We start from the raw sequence: 13,906 nt of genomic DNA, 5'->3' as shown, positions 1-13,906 counted from the left end.
CACATTAGGCTACATTTTAAGTTCTTCATAATCTGAATTTAGATCTCGGCAACCTCTTTACCAATAATGATATAAAACTTGCACATGTTCAATGTTCATGCATATGAGCCATCTTAATAGTTTGTGCGTTACGTGAGGGGGACACATCATTTTCTTTTTTTCACAATGAAAAAATTGATTAATTGGCCCGGTGACACAAAACTTAAGGGGCAGCAAAACATGCATAAAAAAGAAAAAACTTTTTTTGTTTTGTTTTTTTCCAAAATGCATTTTCTTAAACAAATGTTTCATTTTCAATTTATCTCGGGGGGGTTTTAACAAAGAGGAAAAAGCTCATTACATTACACGTTAAACAGTCCGTCAAGATGAAATCCACAAAGGAAAAAAAAAAAAAAGCATAATTTCAGAAAAGGGGGCACAGTGTGTAACAACGTATTATATTCCTATTTTGCCTTTGTCTTGCATCATGTCTCAGTAAACCATGCTTCCCCCCCCCCCCCACACACACACACACCAACTCGACAAGTCAAGTCAAGTTCTGATAACTTTTTTAAAAAAGAAAAGCAAAAAAACATCTGAAGCCTTAGTTCTGGTCCGATTTCTATAACCTTTTGAAGATTTTTCATAGAAGAACAGTTAATATATTAATGACTACTGTATTTACAAAGTGAATATAAATCTTTAGTTAATACGTTAAATATTTTCTTTCATAATTTCAATAAAGGTTTAAATGGAACAGTAGAGTGTACATTTGCGGCGTGGGTTTGATTTTACTGGCTTGCACCTGCTTTTTATGACAATCAACAAACCACAACTGTACTCTGCCCGGTCTCAAACATCTGTTATTGTGAAGGGAAGCTGTGTAAGAAAATCTGCATTGAACAGGATGGAGCACAGTGGAATGTCTATTAATTTGCATTTATAGCAGATGCATAAAAAAAAGCTCAGAGTTTAGCTGAGGCCGATCCCCTTCTCTTTTTAAACAATTATTTACACACACTCACACACACACACACACACACACACACACACACTCTCTTACAGGGATTTCCTTAGTGGCAATAAAAAGCGCTTTTGCCTGGCAACTGACACAATAAAAGTCCTCTCTTCCTCTGGCTGGACGTCTGCTCGCTCTCCTGGGCATCTACAAAACACTGCACACCCCCAGCTGATCTGGCGCTGGAGATGGATGGACGGGTATGTGTGAGTGAGTGACGGTCGTTTTGTTGGAGAGGTAGAAGGAGGGTGTTGAGAGAGAGAGAGAGAGAGCGAGGGGGGGATCCTGTAGAGTCTCACCCGAGGGCGGGCAGAGGCCCACAGACTACAACAGCTGCCCCCATTCTGACTGCACAAAACAAAAAAAGGACTCCCTCTGTACCCCTGGCGTCTGGGCCACCCAGCCTGCTGTAGGGGGGTGGGGGGGGGAGAGTGAACCGGACCCCTGAGCGCTCCCCTCAATCCTCGTCTCCCCTCTCTTCCTCTTCCTGCCCAGTGCTGTTTGTTCAGCCAGGCAGAATAACGTGAAGCAGGGGCCGGACCCGAGGCCCAAACCACCCTGGACTAACTGCTTTCACCTGCGACCCACATTCTCAGATGACGCTCTGACTAACAGGCTGGTGGATGAAAACTGTCTGCTGACAATGAAGTCAAATGATACAAAGAAAAAAAAAAGAAGCCCAGAAAACAAAACAGGGACACACTGGAGCTTTGATCGTCTGCTGGGAACGCTGGGGCCATTGTTCTGCCTGAATGCCTGGACTGCACTGACACACTCGAGTGTGTGCAGGCATGTGAGGCTGTTGCATGTATTATGGAAACACAGTACGGCAACCTCACATGTGAGACTCTGCCTTTCCCTCTTTCTTAGAAAAGCTACGCTGGTTCAGCCAGCCCCCGTGTCCAGACACATTCCTTTCCCAGGGGACCCCGGGGGGAGGAGAGCGTATTAAGTGCATAACACTGCTTGTGAGCTTCTTCATGCCAAGACTGAAAGGAGCACAGTGTTTCCTGTCTAGCCTAAAGTGGGTGAAAACCACAGTGTTAAGGAGTTTCCCAGCAGTGGCATAAGCGTACAGCGGTGGAAGGTGTGTGTGTGTGTGTGTGTGTGTGTGTGTGTGTGTGTGTGTGTGTGTGTGTAGTGTAGAGGGAGACACTGGATCAACACTGGAGAGTCCAGGTGCTGCCCAGCAGAGTGAAGAGGGACGCTAGCCGGTGTGAGGAGCAGCTGGGGTCCAGGCCAGACGATTCGCTAGCTAGCTACCTTGTGGGGTTCACACTCAAAACACTCATTTCAAGTTCAGCGTCACTATTGGCATATTTTCATGAGGTTTTACGACATCTGCAAAATGTCTGTCTTTTTTTTGTACAGTAAAGGTCTTTTTCCCCCCCGGAGAGATTTAATATTCTTTGACATGTTGTAACACCTTTCTTTCTGTGTTTTATAAGGAGAAAAAAAAGCTGTATGTAAATGTCCACGCAGTTTCCTGCAGTCGCCGGTACTTGAGCGTTTGGGCTCTAAGTACAGAGACGGAGAAGGGGCACGCAACCACCGGCTGCTGTGCCAGGTAGTAGCATGACGTGACGTCCGGGACGAGTCTGCGTCTGAGCTTATGTCTGAAATATCAAAGTCTTTAGCTCCAGAATCCAGAGAGAGAGCAAGAAGGGATGAGAGAGGCGGGTGACAATCGTCGGGGAGGAAAGGTGAATAGAGATGTGTTGAGTTGGTCTCTACTTGACCTTCAACATCAAAAGCAGCTGTTTGTTCAGTAAAAACTATAAATTAAATCAAACATACATGCCCAAAAAAAAATCTTTTAAATACTGTTTAAAGAGAGGAGGGAGAAAAAGACAGAATAATAAAGAAAAACAACATAAAACTTTTCTTTTAAGTGAAGTTAAATTACAAAAACAAAAAAAGTCAGTCCTACACTGAAATAAAAAGGGTGAAATGCACAACTTCAAAAACAGCCTGGGGAGATTTGTAAAGCTCCTTTCTGCTGTAGGCTGATTTGTTTGTGTCTGTAGAGTTGGCGGGTGATCGGGAGAGGAATGAGGGAGGCGCCTGAGGGGGGTGGCAGTTACTTTTGGCCAGCCGCTGGGGCCTCTGAGGAGGAGGAGGAGGAGGGCGATCAGTGGGCGTTAGGGGGTCCGGTTGAAGGGGTAAGAGGAGGAGAGGGGCTGCCTCCCACTGTGGCAGACTGGACCATCTGCTGCTTGAGCTGGGCGATTGTGCGCTCTAGCTTTTCCCGCGCCTCACGCTCCCTGCGCAGCTCCTCCTGCAGCTCCTGCCGGTCCGTCTCTGCCTGCTCCAGCCTCTGACGTAACTCCGACAACTGGGAGGAGAGAGACCAACATGAGGTCAACGTTTGCCCACAGCACATCAAGTCTAACACATTTAACGATAATCTGTCATTAAGTCATGCTGGACGTATTATTGATGTCAGTGATGAGTAGGAATGACACCGCGTCAGACAATACGAAACTTCATTAAGATTTGCAGGGATTCTGTTTAATCTCTTCCCATCAGACGCTCAAAAAATACAATAAGACAAGTACACAAAACAGACCCAACACACAACATTTAGACAAACAGATAGCATCTGAAACGTATTTAGCTAGTAGACTATCATAACAGACTGTGCAAAGAATAGCAGATAGGCTATCTACTGGGGTTGCAGTGCATCTTGTGACTGTCAAGATGCAGACACATTCTGATAGGAGAGACATTAAGCTTCATTATTTGTGACTCTTTCAGCCATCAGGTCCTTATACTTGTTTACTACAGCCTACTGTCACATCCAATGTGCTGCTGTTAGCCAAAGAAAGACACACACATTCTTGATTCTTCAAGTTTGATTGACTTCTGTGTTTTTACTCAGACATTGGAAATGCGTGTTAAACTGGTAAATTACTTTAGACAACGTCTAGTTTCAGGCCAGTATTAATCTCATAGCCACACAAACACATGCACACCCCCTTTCCTAACTAACTGGCAGACATCCTGTCTTTGACGCCAAGGGAGGCAGAGCAGCCTCAAGGACAGACAGGAGGGGGATGCTGCCCACCGGAGCTCAGACCAACATAACAGAACCTATCTCAAGATTAAGTCTAGTGGAAACCCAAACAAAGGCTCTGCGTGAGTGTGAGTGTGTGTGTGTGTGTGTGTGTGTGTGTGTGTGTGTGTGTGTGTGTGTGTGAGTGTGTGAGTGTGTGAGTGTGTGTGTGTGTGTGCTCTTTCCCACTCTTCAAAGGGATAGTGACTCATATAGGACAGAAACGGTATGGTAGAAAAAAAAACTACTGTTAGAGGAAATCCGATTTTGTAATTCCAAAATTCTCATATTTGTATCTTTATAAGACATCCACTAGTTCAAACATACTGCTCGTATTTACTGAGCGCCGAGAAGGAACTTACGGAGGATAAAAGAATGATGTTCATATTATATTTAAAATCTCACTGTTGACTGAATGTGCTGCGTTACAATGCAAATTGTCAATAACTTTTCAGCAGTATCAAAAAAGGCAAATTCTTGCATGTTTATGGTACTAAATTGAAAACAAAGTGAATTCATTAGCTGTACAATGAAAGGAAATATCAATATGTAGAACACTGCAGTGTTGCTTCCTTGAGTTTGATTGGAGCGTGGCACTGTGGCGTCTGAGATAAAAAATGGCATATGTTAAGCCACCCAAGCCAATGTGCAGATTGTATGTGTCACTGTGATTCACTCAGAATGTTTCTGCTGCCAATAATCGGTGCTGTGCATGCATGTGTTCCTCGCTAAGTCCATACCTGTGCAGCGTAGTGGGCCTCTTGCTGGCGTTGTGCCCCCGGCTCGCAGGCGCAGGCCTGCTGTCGGAGCTGCTCCAGACGGGTCTCTAGCTCCAGCTGTTCCTGGCGGGCCTGGCTGAGCTGCCGCGCCTGCTCGCTGTGCACCGCCTCCAGCTCGCTACGCAGCTCCCGTTGTTCGGCGCTCAGCTCCCGTAGCCGCGCAGCCTCGCCCCCACGCACCGCCTCCAGCTCCTGAAGATACAGAGACTAAGTCAGGGAAAACATTCATAATGTGATAGTTCACTGACCCTTGTAGAGTAAAGTGCTTTAAATGTCATTCTCCAAAATGAAAGTTTTGTGTTGGCCTATATACATTTCACTTGTCTAAGTATTTATTTAAAAAATTTTAAATCCTAAAATTTGCTTCATTTTTATTTTGCCATACAATTCTGTATGATGAGATTCTCACTTTACAATACAAATATAAATATCTCAAGACTCCCGTCGGTGGGTTTAAATACAGGGACATAATTCAGCCATAGATGTTAACGCCACTACAATGTAGGTCAACTCTATTGTGTCAAAGTGGAAACTAAACTTGAGTGTTTGAATAATATACAATATGTTATATATCAGTACAACATTGTAATTTCAATAAACAGAGGTGCCGACTTGTTTTACAATTTGCAGAACCATATGATACCAACTTATGGACAGACGAGGCTTTAGGCTGATTTTTCAGTGGAAGGTGAGCGTCACCTCCACACTTATATCAAGGACTCTTTGAATAGGCCTGGACGGTTATGGTTGTAGTCGGGAACACATTTATCTTGGTCTTTATTCTTTCCGACCACCAACTCACCATTTCCAGCTGCAGCTGCTTGTGCAGGGTGGAGTTGAGCTTCTCCTGCTGCCTGCTGTACATCTGCATGATCTCCACAACAATTCTGTCCTTGTCGTCCTCCAGCCCCCCCACCGCAGCGATGCTCATGGCAGAGCCCGTGTCCTTAGCCGCTACTTCCGTCACCGGCAACGACAACGACACGGGAGGAGGAGGAGGGGTGTTGGCGGGGGTGTGGGTGGCTTTCTTGCAGCTCTGGCTGCTCGTCTCCATGGAAACTGCCTGGGTTTGGCATTCCCGCTCACTGGCCAAGGCAGCAGCGGCACGTTGGGATTTGGCCTCCTCGGCGCCAGCAGCAACGGGAGGCGACGCATGAAGATCTGTGGAGGGAGGAAGAGGAGGATGAAGGAAGGAGTTTAAAAAAAACTAAAAAGAGGAGGTGGTTGAAAGACAGGAAGTGCGAGCCGAGCTTGTGCACGCTCCCGCCTACACCAAGGTAACACCCTCGCACAACCTCATAAAAGCTCCCACCACTTTCTCAGCATGAGTGCAAGCACAGCATGGCAACAGCAGAGGAACCAAACACTAACCCATAAATTCTGTCTTTGTGTGTGTGTTTGTGTGTGTTTGTGTGCACCCTCAGACACGGAGAAAGAAGAGAGAGAAATAAAAAGGACCTTGTGTGGGAGCTACGCAGTTCTGCGTGGGCTCCTCCTCTGTTCAAACTCTGGCTTGTTGCCTCACTCAGGCCTTTAAAGGTGTACATCATGGGAAAAGGATCAAACAGGCGGTGTCACACTCTCACACACAAAGACACAGATGTGTACAGATGCCGCTGCGGGGCATGTGTAGGCTACTAATGATGGGTGTGTTTGAAGGTACAAGACAGAAAACAGAAAGGAGAATAAATAGTGAAAGAGAGCATGACAAAGGTGGGTTGTTTGCCAGAACAATCTATTCATTCACATTCACGTGTGTGACAGGAAATATGATGCTCTGTACACAGCATATCTGGCACTGGAGAGGACACTCATTTACGGACTCAAACTAGCTTGCGCTTGTGTATACTCACACCCACATGCATGCTCAGCACAGCACACACACGATAGTAGAAGCACACACATAACAGGAGTGGGTCATTTAGTTGTGGATCAGAAAGAAATAAGCAGGAGAGAGAGAGAGAGAGAGAGAGAGGCAAACTGGGGGAGGAAATCATTCAATAAGAAGAAGAAAAAAGAAGAGGATGAAGAGGAAAAGGGGGAGGGGGGGTGACAGCAGACTGTGAGGGAGGCGGAGAAGAAGGCAGCTAGGGAAGAAAGAGACAAGGATGGATGGATGGGAGAGGAAGTGCGGGAGCAGACGGAGCACGGACTCACAGAGGATGTGGAAAAAGCTGCCAGGGGGAGAAAAAAGAGTGGATGAGAGGATGGAGGGAAGAGAGAGACAGATTGGTTGGAGAAGAAAAAGGGGAGCAGAACGCCCGAGACATGTGAGAGAGACAGGCTGGCAGTCAGACGTGGCGTAATAATGGTAGACGGGAACCATTCCCACGATTCACCCTCTCACTCTCCATACATACACACATCTTATTAATGCACGAGTTATATATGCACATAAAAAACACACACAGGGCAGAGAAGAGGTCACTGCCATTTCCACCACTCTTGTTCATCAATACTGAGGTGCCCCAAGAGTCTTTATGTGAAGGTCAATGCATCGCTGCGGGCTGGAAGTGTGTGCATGAATGTGTGTGTGTGTGTGTGTGTGTATGTGTGTGTGTGTGTGTGGTAGTTGACTGTAGGTTGTATGTTTACAGTAAGAGCACGCGTCTGCTCTACATGATCTGCATGTTTCTTCTGCTCATGTATGTAAATCGCTTGCTGCATGTGTGTCATGTATTTATAGTAGGCATGTGTCAGCCGTGTCTGTGTCTAATGTACATACAGCGTACACAAGAGTATTTATTAAGTAGTATTTAAGTGATCCAATATCAACAGTGTTGTCTGCCTCTTATTTTTTATGGAGATACTTAAACCTGAAATTTGTTCTAATATAAAATGAAGACCATTCATATTGGAAAACAGAATCTCAACTCAAAGGTCAATTACTGGCTTTTCCCCAGAGCTTTCAACCAGCTTTTATTAAAACATTTATTAAATGTTAATATACTGCTTATGAATTCTGAATAAGGCACATTAAAGTATCATATTACTCAAGTTTCAAAAACAGTTTTAAAGGACGTATATTATAGAATGGACTATCGTTATCTTTTTCCAGGAGAAAGAGAAAAAACATGAGAAAAAAAAGTGGATTTACTGTTTACTCGTACTACTTTGTGTTAATATTGCAACCATTTCTATTAATAATCACACAAAGTCAAATTCTGATCAAGAAATGTCACGTCACCAACCGTCTCCTGTTGGGTAATGTATCAGAACATGTGAGCATTTAGCTAATGTTAGCTTTCTAAAACTAATAATTAAATGGACACAGTTTGTGCCTGTTTTTAGCGATGCTCTTTTCAGTTTTTACCTGCATGAACACAATTATTGTAGAGTGTAGGTTGTCAAGCAACAAAAAGTAATATTCTATTTTAGTTGAATAGATTTGAGTGCAGCGGTTGACAGAATGGATCAAAACATAAAAACTGAAGCCCTTTAGAAGTGGCTAAAACATCCTTGATCAGTACTTGCCACGCTTCTATACTATCTAAACGGATGACAATTCTCAGTATATCTCTGGAACTTTATGGGAAATAAACATTACATTTGCTCACATTTTACTTCTTGCTCCACAGTACAGTACCTATCTGACCTCCTTATCCAATATCAGACCTCTTAGGTCACCTGATCAAAGTGATAAAGTGGTTTGTAATTTGGCATCACTACAGCATGTTTCCTTTTGCAAATGCAAGTGGACTCTGTGTGCATTAATGCGTGCTTCATTACTGACCCATGGGTGGCTCGTCGTGGCCCAGCACTCTGCGGCTGTAGTGGTGTTTGAGCAGCGCTCCGAACATCTCGGGGCTCATCTCCGCCTCCCTTTCCAGAGACACGTTGGGAGCCACCATCTTATCGTACGTGTACAGGTAGTAACTGGGAAAGAGACGGGGATAAAGAAAGAAGACATTTAAAGAACTGAACTGACTTCAAATGTACATAAACATTTAAAAAATGCAGTGGTAAAAATACTGAAAATACAACGGCATTAAAATGTAATTTTATATCAATTCCAAGTTTATTCAATGACATAAATGTGACGTATGCTGCTGTAAATGTACCCATGGACTCCAACATCTGTTTTTCTCTTTAGTTTTATTATTCCTGTCATAATGGTAGCAGCGTCACCTTTCACATACTTCCGTCTTTGCAGTAAACATCGTAAAATGTTACGAGTTTTGGACTTTGCGATGCTCATATACGTAAAGCTACATCCACCTGCAATAACTCATGTGGCCCTTTTAACTGTCCAGCAATAAAAACAGAGCTGAATCAGAGTAACGGAATAAAACTCATTTGGTGCCGTTCGGCCTCCGGTAACGGCACCATCTGAAGAGTCGAGATCACAGTGTGGAATATGGATACTTCTTATCGTGTGTTTACAGGATCTCAGCCTGAACAGACCATTCGGCTTATCACAAATGTCCAGGTAGTGGGTACAACTGAGGGAGAGATAGTGCCTGGAGAAGCACTGAAGCCACTGAGCCAACACTATCTGTCTATTCCTGGCTGCATGGTGGGAAGGGAGGGAGGGAGGGAGTAGAGAGAGGAATAGAAAAGAGACAGCGTGATAGAGAAGCAGATGGAGGAGAGTAGAGAAGAGAAGAGAAGAGAAGAGAAGAGAAGAGAAGAGAAGAGAAGAGAAGCTCTACAACCCCTCCCCCACCAGCAGTCCCCTCCAGACAGAGCTGGAGCTGTGAACTAGGTTAGGCATGACAGCTCAGTGGGGCTCTGCCTGGAAACAAACTACAGCACTACCGAGCGAGCCTTGCTTCCTCTCCTCTGGTTGGAGACTGCTCGCCTGAATGGGAATCTGAAACTCCTTCACATGAAAGATGTGATTGAATAATGTAAGCCTGGCCTGCATTTGACAAGTGTACCGCTAATGGATGCTGGTGGAACCCAAATACGACATTAAGTGCTGTGGATGTCAAGCACGATGCCGGGCTGTAGCAGTGCATTATTAGTAACGCTGCAATGCAAAAGACGTGCACCAAACTGGTCTGCGCAAGTCCTGACTGGTTTGAGAGTGTAGCGGTCATGTGATGCTAGTCGGTGACCAGAACTCTTAAGCCTGCCAATTTGTCTGGCCTGACGTCTGTGAGCCTCCACACAGTCAGTGTGTCAGGGCAGTCGCATGCAGCTATGGCGCCGTAAACCGTTTAATTCCAATTTTTTTCTTTTAAAAAAAAAATCTGGGTCAGATTACTGTGTGAGCTATCAGAGTGCCATATCCAAACACAGACTGGAGCGCTCAGGGGAAGGGATGGAGGGAGGAACAGAGAACCAGAAAAGAGGAAACGAGGGCTCGGGAGAGGAAAAGGAAGGAGGGAGGGAGAGGAGAGGAGTGGCTCATGTGATGGAGGGAGCAGAGCAGAAGAGGGAGTGCAGCGCCAATTAGGGAGATTGGAGATGGGACTTTAATTTACTCAGAAAAGAAACTTGAGTCAAACTGAAACTTAACTTTATTTGGTAATTATTTCTATAAAGTAGAAGGGCAAAGAAACACCTGCAGTGTCTGGCAGAGGCAGCAGGCTTGTGAAGATAACACACCAGGCCAACAGACACAGCTTCAACTCACAACTCTAACTTCATCAACTTTAAAACAACACACTCAAACAACTTTAATGCAAGAAGTCTGTTTAAAAAAAATTGTGTTTCTTTATCAATGAGGTTAAGTGCCCTATCATGTAAAAAAATTAAAAAAAACAAAAAAACTTTATCTGGTTTAAAATGTTAGAATTTACTCTCTCACTCTATCTTTGTAAACTCTGTACGACATTTGAAGATGTCAGTTTAGACTTCTCATTTCTCACAGTTTTTTTTATTATTAACAGAAAGAGTAACCTTTAGATAATTGATTATGAAAATAACAGTGTGGTGCAAATCTGAAACGGTGTACTGGTGTTGTTTAATCAAAGTCAAGAAGGTGTAGTACCTGGGATGGACCAGGGTGGGGTGTCCCGGCTCCTCCTTGATGTCCGGGAAAAGACGATTGAACACCAGAGTAGGTGAAGATGTTTTCCCCTGAGAATAACATAAAAACACAGATAAATATCACACAACACAGCAACACTGTGTTTTAAGCCATAGTGTTACGGTGATAACGGCAACAAAAGGGCATCCGCCATCTACATTTCTTTATCTTTGCATACAATTTTGCATCTGTGCAGATTCATTATCACAATGGATGAGTTGAATGCCTAAGCGCACACCCATGTACACACACACATGAATACATGGGGAGAAGCGGCAGGAGGGGAAGGGAATGTGCTGTACTGCACATGGCGCTCTTGGAGCTATAACCTAATAAAGCTAATATATGCATGCATACATGTGGATGAGGGATCATCCATCAGGCATCAGCTGGGAGAAGGAGAGTTTGTGTGTGTCTGTGTGTCTGTGTGTGTGTGTGTGTACATTCTGGAGAAAAGAGGTAATCATGATAAAGAGCTTCTTCCCCGTGTGTGCATGTAAAGTTGGTGTGTGCTGCGATAGGGGGGAGGTGAATAAAGCAAAGGCTTTCAGCCGCTGTAGGAGTGTATTTCCTGACAGGTCAGGGAGGAGAAGCGTGCCGCTATGAATGGTTGGCCGGGGGGGGGTGTGTGTGTGTGTGTGTGTGTGTGTGTGTGTGTGTGTGTGTCAGTCACGGTGGGGGTGGTGACCCTGAGAGCAGACCTGTGTGTAGAGGAGGGGGAGGGGGAAGAGAGGAGGGGATGTCGGAGCGGTAGGAGGTAATGGAGGGACGGAATAGGAAGGGAGGCCGATGACTGACCTTTCTTGCAGGGTCGGCATCAGTCATCTTGCTGCTGGGGGAGCAGAAATCTGCTGAGGGTTTCCTCACCTGGCTCTCCTCCTCCACTGACTTCTGAAACAGAGAGAGAGAGAGAGAGAGAGAGAGAGAGAGAGAGAGAGAGGATTAAAAACAAACACCAAGATTAAACACGACAGAAAAAAAAAAAAAAAAAAAAAAAAAAAAAAAAGTCATCTCTGTAAGGGAGAGGGGGAAAGTGGTGAGGGAAAAAAATTACAGAGGGGAAATATAGCCCAATGGCATTTAAATGCTAGGAAATGGAGACAAATGACATCCAAAAGACAGAAAATGGAGACGAATGGCAATAAAAAAAGTGAGCCGGTCGTGATACAGCGCTGGAGAAAAACCAAGGCAGCAGGAAAATGGATAAGAGTAGAGGCTGAATGAGCCCACTGAGGAAGGCCCATGAATAAAACAAGATGATAGTCAACACAGCTACAACACGGCTCGTCATTCTGTCCCTCTGCGTGTGTGATTCATCGGTGTACATGCAACCCTGCTGGAATCAGCCTCTCAATGTGAAGACATGTTTGTGTGTTGAATGTTTATGATTCATTGTGCCCCCTGAGCCATGCAGGTTCAGTAAATACTGCCTCTAAGTTGTATTTATGTGTGTGTGTGTGTGTTTTGAGCAAATCCAGGACACGTTCAGCGAGAGGCCGCATGCTGAGGGAGTTGATGCTTATCAGCGGCAGACGGGTCTGACACTACACACAGGCTGCCTGCAGTTCACACACTAAAACAACTTTTAACCAAACTGACAGGTAGCCCAGGCGCCAGAGGAACAAGACTTCCCAGCATCGAAATGTGCACTGCTAGGTAGCCCACAGCAACAGACAGAGAGGTAGATAAGGGAAAGTGTAGCGAGGAGAGAACGTGGGAGGAGAAGAAAGAGGAAAGAGAGAATTCAAGGGGGAAAAAAGCAAAAGCAGAGTGAATAAGTTAGGAAGAAGTAGAGATGGCGGTTGTAGAAAGCATTAATACTTTACTTACGAGCCTCTTAAAGCCAACGTTTATCCACAGAATGCACACACACACAAAAGCACATTTCGGCACTGCCATTAACAGAGTTAAACAGCCTCAGATCGAAACGTCCAAATGACCACCTAACATTCATAGCAGCAACTAGCCTAGCAGCAGGTTTAGCGTAACACACAAACGCGAAGACAATATTGTCTCAGCTCGGAGAGAAGAAGAAGAAAAAATGAACTATTGTATTACATTTATCATAATAATTGTGCTGTCTGCAGCTTAACCTGTTTAAGTTACCCTTTCTGTTAACAACAAGGAAAAAACAGCTACAACTTCCTTATTTATGTGTGAATTCATGTGTACTGTATGTAGAGGATAGTCCCGTATTTAAGGGCATGGATGAATGAGCATGTGCATGCAAATGTAATAGACTGGCGCCATATGCATAGCCAGGTGCGTCTCTGTGTCTGTATATATTTATATATATATATATATATATATAAATATAGAAATATAGAGGGGGGCTCGTCCGTTTACGAGAGCTCCTGGTTGGTGTATTTTCCTTTTTTTTTTTCTTCAGAAGGCAGCACTGCAGCACTGAAGAGGAGGGAGGGAGAGAGGGAGGGAGGGAGTAAAGGAGAGGCATATAGAGAGTGTGATGATGGGACGGGGCAGAAATAGAGAGAAGGAAGGAGGGGAGAGAGAGAGAGGAGAGTTGACAGTAACAACAATAAGACCCACTGCAGTGGTGTTGTCGCTGGTTTGATTCCCTCCAATATTAAGGTTGTCTGAATGTGTGTGTGTGTGTGTTTTAATGGCCCTCACTACTACATTCCTCTTATCTAAAACCAGTAAACCCCCCCCCCCCCAGCACAAATGTATGTGCGTATGAGACCAACACAGACACAGCGAGCGTGGGGCCAAACTGACATTAACACCAGGTCATCCGGAGGTATTTTCATCTGCTTGACCCCGACGACAGCAGATGCTCTGCTGATGAGACGACTGACAGCTCATTAAAAGGTAGGCCTGTGTTCATGTGTGTGTGTGTTCATGTGTGTTCATGTGTGTGTGTTCATGTGTGTCTGCAAAGACAACAAAAGAGTGTAAGTGCGCTTGTGTATCCACATATAGAACATACATATATATGCGTGTGTGTGTTTGTTCCACTAATGGTTGCCTGTCTCTCCTTGTATTTTCTGCTCACCTGACAGATGACAGCTTAACGCCCACCACCCACACACACTCACTCACTCTCCCTTCTACTCTATTCCTCAATGAATGTGTAC

The 13,906-nt window shown here is 44.7% G+C and overlaps 1 protein-coding gene across 2 annotated transcripts in view; it reads right to left on the bottom strand.

The window, feature by feature from the left end:
* Positions 1-2,151: 2,151 nt before the first annotated feature.
* The window catches only part of skila (SKI-like proto-oncogene a), a 28,156-nt gene continuing 16,401 nt past the window's right edge, over positions 2,152-13,906 (bottom strand). The window contains exons 2-7 of one of the 2 annotated variants that reach the window (XM_054596088.1): positions 11,607-11,699; positions 10,770-10,858; positions 8,565-8,707; positions 5,634-5,992; positions 4,793-5,023; positions 2,152-3,332 (exon numbers count right to left, since the gene is read on the bottom strand). In XM_054596088.1, coding sequence (XP_054452063.1) covers positions 3,129-3,332; positions 4,793-5,023; positions 5,634-5,992; positions 8,565-8,707; positions 10,770-10,858; positions 11,607-11,699 — 1,119 coding nt within the window. In that variant the 3' untranslated portion in view covers positions 2,152-3,128. The remainder of the gene's footprint in view (positions 3,333-4,792; positions 5,024-5,633; positions 5,993-8,564; positions 8,708-10,769; positions 10,859-11,606; positions 11,700-13,906) is intronic. The other variant, XM_054596089.1, reaches the window with a different exon arrangement.

This window comes from Anoplopoma fimbria, chromosome 3 (assembly GCF_027596085.1).
Source record: "Anoplopoma fimbria isolate UVic2021 breed Golden Eagle Sablefish chromosome 3, Afim_UVic_2022, whole genome shotgun sequence".
Lineage (NCBI taxonomy): Eukaryota > Metazoa > Chordata > Actinopteri > Perciformes > Anoplopomatidae > Anoplopoma > Anoplopoma fimbria.
Note: the sequence above shows the minus strand (reverse complement) of the source record. Positions and strands in the feature narration are given on the sequence as shown.